We start from the raw sequence: 6,000 nt of genomic DNA, 5'->3' as shown, positions 1-6,000 counted from the left end.
AGCCTTAATAACAGATTACCCACAATGCACCATCTGTACTTACACACACTGCAAAGCTGAGAGGAGAAATACATAGTTTTAAGAAAAAGCAGTTATATATGATTCAATATGATCTGAATATCTTTTTTATACACTTTTATGAAGCAAAATCATTGGTCAACATTATCGGTCCCACATGAGACCCCTGAGGAACACCACTGAAACACGTTAGAACAATAACTATAATTTAATGCAAATCCTGTTAAAAACATGTAAATATATATAATTTTTTTTTTTTTACCTTATTCTTGCTACTTTCACATGACTGCAAGCTGGCAAATATCTGACTCTCGATGGCTTGGACCCAGAGCTCTCTTTCCTCATAGGCTGACGCCTCGAAATGCCACATCTGTCCGGTCAGCGACACGATGACGAACTCAAACGACTCTTCTTGCTCTGAAGACAAGACGACATATTTATTTTACGCTTAGCCGAACAAAACAGGTAAGCCGTTAATAGGAATTAAGCAAATCAGAATCAGAAAATTGAACGGAAAAAAGATGGCACAAGTGTGTGAAGGCACGGCTATTCATGGCCAGAAGACAAGACAGCAAACTCCTAAGGCCGACTTCTCCGGGGGGGTATGGGCGTACTCTCCCCGACAGTCCCAAACAAACCAGTTTGTTGTTCGATTTACAAAAGGTAAGTAACCAACACCATTTTTGCTTCTGCCACTATTCAGAGGTAATAATCACACAAAGAGAGAAAGCACATATTTTAGCTCTGAAGCTAAAAAGACAGCAATAGAAGGCAAACATGAGTTCCTGTCATCAATTCCAGTAGCCGTGGTACATCAGCATAATAAAAATCGACTCATTTACAAGGTAAACATATCCATTAGAGCTTTTATCTCATTATCATCCAATCGCATTACAGAGCAAGCGCCTAACTAGAATCTAATGTGGGTTAATCATTCGGGTCGCGCTAATTTCCACATCACAAACACGAAGCGAGACAAAGGGGCGCACGTCGGCCGACGCAACAAGAGGCGAGAGGTGAGAAATAAACCATCAGCTCAGCGATAATTTGCTTGATGATCATTTTACTGCCATGATGACTAACACGTCCGTAATGATCGGATGAGCGGCGGGAATATTTGGGGGTATTTAGCTACTCAGGTCATCGGGATATTAGTCTTAAATCAGAAAAAAAAAAATAATTACATTGCATGAGAATTTACCAGTCAGACATTTAGCACTTCATACACTGATTAATGTCTTAGCTAGATAAATATTACTCCTTACAGAAATCCCACATTAATTGCTTTCCTATCAGAATTACATCTTGTACGAGGAACCAGCGTGGCAGACAACAGATGTACGATTATACAGATCACGTCTTATTCCTCGGCACAGCTACACAGCCTCGAGCTGAAAACAATAATCCAATTAGCTCTACACCATCTTCAATTATCTGATTTCATTCACGGGACTCGGCTCCAGGCACAAGATCGATGAAAATCCAGGAGGTGTGTATCTAAATCAAGGACTAAAGGGTAAGGGAGCACTGCCTGGCCACTAGTAATTCTCTGTGTACTTTTCAGGCCGTCTGCGTCGACTAATTATAATATCGCATAACTGTTGATTAATTTTCTCAAACAGCAGCTCAGACTCAACAATTCATGTTGGTTTTAAATCGAACGCTGTCCATGGTGCCAAAGAACCTACAGTGAAGCATGGTGGTGGGAGCATGTCATCTATTTTACCCTTGTCCTCTCTGGCTAAATTCTCTTCTTACCTGGTCATTGACCTTTGGTGGATGGCCTTCTTTCGGTCAGGGTTGTGTCATGTTCTTTGCTCCATAGAATGCTTTTTATTGTAAAGCAAAAATAAGCCCATACATACCCTTATCGATACTCTTTCCGTATTCCTTTCTAACAGGGGTATAGAAGCCTTTATTATCACCGCATATATGTTACAGCACAGTGGAATTCTTTGCCAACTGAGGAAGTTAAGGTCGGAGCACAGGGGCAGGAGGGTGGGATAAGGGCCTTGCATAGTTTACCCAACAGTGGCAACTTTTCATTGCTGGGGCTTGAACCCCCGACCTTCCGATCAACAACCCAGAGCGATGTCATTGATCTCTAGCATGGCCTCAGTGGCCTTCTAGGAGCAGGTGTACTTCCACTGTGATAATGTCATATTTTGATTACACAAAACTCCTTTCAACTAATTATCTAACTGCACTAGAATCCAATTGTGGGGTTCACAATCAAAGTGGTACACCCCACCCCCCACCCCCACCCCCCCACACACCCCACACACACACGGTATCCAGGATGGAACAGTCCAAACTTGGCAATGTTGGGCGAATACGTCTGCAAGGCGCTGTACCTTTTAACTAGCCTTATCTGTACGACTCTGATAGCCGCTTCTATCCGGGTGGCAGCACACGTAAAACATTTAAGAACGACACACTGACGGGTCTCGATCCGATTCTCGCCAACATTTGAGCACCCTCACAAACCGCATACAGTTAATTATAAAATGGAAGTGCAACATAATGTATTTCTGCTAGTTTAATTACATGCCGTTGAGCACTCTGTCTTCTGAGTAGGGAAGTAGGGTCCCAGACTGGGCCTTGCATTTCAAGGTCATTTTATAGTGGTTTTAAAAAAACAGTGATACGTTCTACATGCATTTGTTTTCTCTGCAGTTTTGTTCAATCGTATGTCCTTTTCTACGCTCTCCTCGCTGTAGTGTGTAAAGTGCTTTGATAACGCTAATACGTACACCGACATAATTATCTGGAATTCCAGCGGGTCCTATGATTACACACCTATGAATCTGAACACAGCCAATTACCTTGTTGGCTGGTCATCTGCAAAAATTGCCATTACAAACAGGTAATTTCCATATGGAAATCTAAAATATCAAGCTTCAATTGCCAGTGGTTTGAAATAAGTGCCAAACTAAGCTCGCTCAAGTCACATCCTAATGGCTCTGGGTCTTAAGGGAAACCTAATTTCGAGAGGGTTGCAAAATAATGTTTTGGAGAAATACCTGAACTGTATTAATGTTCTGGCAGAGCTGGATTTAGCGGCGTGTGTAATTTGACTGAATAAACACCTCTGTCGACATTTATGTACTTTCTTTACTTTATACTATAAAAAAAAAAGAACCTTGAATAAATCTAATGGGTACTACTTTATGGATGGCCAAGCTGTAGCTTTGCGTCAGCAACAAGTACTTGGGTATAAAAGAGAAGCGGATCTGCAATTCAACCTGGGTGTAGTGAGCAAGGGTGGTGTAATGTACCCTAATTAACACAATTAAAAAGGAGTACAAGAGAATGACTAGGGGAAGTGAAAGTGTGGTGTTTCCTCTCTCCTGGCCCCCTTCCAGATTCCCATGCATCAGAAAGTCAACGGACAGCTTTTTGGTCCTGCTCACGTCGTAACTACAAAGATCTCTCCCATTAGCAAGTTTAATCGAATGTAATTGGAGTCGTTAACCTTACGGGAACTCATCAGCACTTCACCGTTGTGCAAATATTGTGACGGTGCGCTACGGGAGACATATGGTGGACAATCTGCTAACTCAAATGTTATGGAAGGTGGTGTGTATGTGTGAGTGTGTTGGTGGGTTATGGTCGGTTGGTGGAGTGATTCATTCAAGTGAAGCTTCTGATTCTGATTGGAGTCTGGAGCGCAGATGCTTTGGTTCCAGACCCCCGGGCTTGTAGGATCTTCTCGCACTGACCACAGCTGGATGAGGCAGCGCATCCCGATTGCTATTCTGTCAGAGTCCGGTGCCATGATCTATGATCAAGTCATGTGCCTGGCAAAGCCGTAAGGGTTCCCCAAAATGCATTGTTGATACCAAACGGTATTCTTATACATTCCTAATGTACAACCAGCTCAAACATACTCAAGCAAAACAAAAAAAAAACAGAGATGGTGGCTCATAAAAGGTGCAAGGTGCTAGTCATTTGCTGTGAATTAACAGGCAGTTGGGAGGAACCGAGTCCGCTGGTGCCATCTGTAAATGTCAGCACTGGCGCTTGCTCATTTTACACATCATTAAAGGCAATATTCCTAACCTGTATTAGAGCAATCAGCACAGGGCCATTACCAAGACAAGCCTGGGGGGACACAGGCCAAACAGAGAGGAGGAGAGGAGACGACAATGCGCTCTCTATCTCCCTGCAACACACAACAGTCGCAGAAAACAACCTCATGCCTACACACATACACAAACAATATTCCTGTAATGAGATATACGGACAATTGGATAAGCATGGCTGTCCTTGCCGTGCATAGGCGCGCATATACCTAACGCCAGTACTCTCGAAGTCCGACCCTGTGTTTGGGCGTGTGTGTATGTGACTGTGTAGCGTGGCATGCGAACAATAATCTTGTTATTTCTGCCTCCGAAGTGCGGCCCTCCACAGCAGCTCCATTAGAGAGGCAGGGGCTCGGGGGAGCACTCGGGGAAACAAGAGCGGGTTGGAGAATGACAAAACAAAAGTATTGAGATAAACACCCTCCATTAGGCCAGGCAGTTAAAGCTTCATTTGCTACCGGCCGCTCGGACTCCCAGCGAGGGAAGAGTTAACCCTTTATCCACTCCAACAGACACGGCGCGATAGAATAAAAAGTATCACTGTGGAGAAAGAGATCTGACGTTGTAAAGCTGCCAAAAATAAATAAAAGCCATCAAAGACGATTCTTGCTCTAGCGATGCAGCTCGATATACCGTGACGTTTATTGAACAAACAAATCTGACCAATAATGTTAAGTAATTCTCAATTCTGATTGGTCGATTCTGATCTCTGGTTTCTCTTTAACGCGACAAATGTATATTTTTGTCTTATTAATTTTATAAGAGAATCTTAAGATAAAAATAAATAAATGGTAAGAGATTCCTGGTGGGCTGTTTATCACTGTTGTAACTTAGATCATATGAGGAACTAACTATAAATTATAAAATAGACAAGGTAAAAGGAATACGACAAGCCGTTACTGGAAAACGACTGACGTTAGGGTGGAAATGCAATGGCATCAAACCATCTAGTTAACTATTACTCTTTATTTTAATGGCGTAAGTCAGACTTGGGTGATACTAAATGGTTCTTCACTGCAACTAATTTGTACTGGTTTGTGTAACCTGTGGTCATTTACCAAAAAAAACATATCGAGGCATAATGGGAAAATGACGAGGTTTAACTGTTAGTGGATTAAATCTGTGTTCAAACCGATTCTTTATAGAGTAAGGAAAAGAGAAAAAAAAAAGCTACCGCACATTTGATTTATGATGCTTCAAAACAACTAAAATTCAATTTCTGCATTCAGCGCTTGTGATTGCCTCATAAATGAGATAAACTGATAGCAATTTATTCAAGGATCCAACCCACCTGTCTCACTCTCTCTCTCTCTCCCTCACACACACACACACACACACACACACACTCTGTGTCTCCACGCGAATGCCTCCCATACTTAAGCGATATGTCTGTATTCGGCATGCGCTCACCAGAACAGACATGTGCACGCTAATAGAACGTTTCAGGGAAGAAGCGAGGAGCAAGAGACGGCTCTTGATGGAAAGAGAAAGTTTTTTCCTTTTCTTTTTTATTATTTTTTTTTAATGCCGTGACTGTCGCCTTACATTCAGACCTCATGGGTTTGACAGTATCCCACGTGTAAAGTCGCCGTCTTCTAAACTGTTTCCTGATACAGGAGAACAATGAGAACCCTCCATGCCTGTAATCCCCCTTGGGCCCTTAATGTCAGACATCACTCACTACTAGACCATTAAAACCCCTTTAACACCCTTCAATCAGTCAGCGGACTCCCGCTGGGCTGCATCGCGCCATGTCGTCTCCTCTCACACCTTTACGGCTTAGCTGTAGCTACCCGAGAATGGGAACCGCATCAGATTTGGCTATAAGCTGACGCAACAATAACGGCGATGAGCAAAATCATTACCGTCATGACACACTGGTGACAATTTGTGAAGG

The 6,000-nt window shown here is 42.7% G+C and overlaps 1 protein-coding gene across 3 annotated transcripts in view; it reads right to left on the bottom strand.

The window, feature by feature from the left end:
• Positions 1 to 6,000, bottom strand: part of agap3 (ArfGAP with GTPase domain, ankyrin repeat and PH domain 3) — a 129,733-nt gene that overhangs the window by 16,207 nt on the left and 107,526 nt on the right. For all 3 annotated transcript variants that reach the window (XM_027171589.2, XM_027171590.2, XM_027171586.2), the window contains exon 14: positions 281 to 435. In XM_027171589.2, coding sequence (XP_027027390.1) covers positions 281 to 435 — 155 coding nt within the window. The remainder of the gene's footprint in view (positions 1 to 280; positions 436 to 6,000) is intronic.

Source organism: Tachysurus fulvidraco, chromosome 3 (assembly GCF_022655615.1).
Source record: "Tachysurus fulvidraco isolate hzauxx_2018 chromosome 3, HZAU_PFXX_2.0, whole genome shotgun sequence".
In the NCBI taxonomy this organism is placed as follows: domain Eukaryota; kingdom Metazoa; phylum Chordata; class Actinopteri; order Siluriformes; family Bagridae; genus Tachysurus; species Tachysurus fulvidraco.
This window is presented reverse-complemented; position numbering and strand designations above follow the sequence as displayed.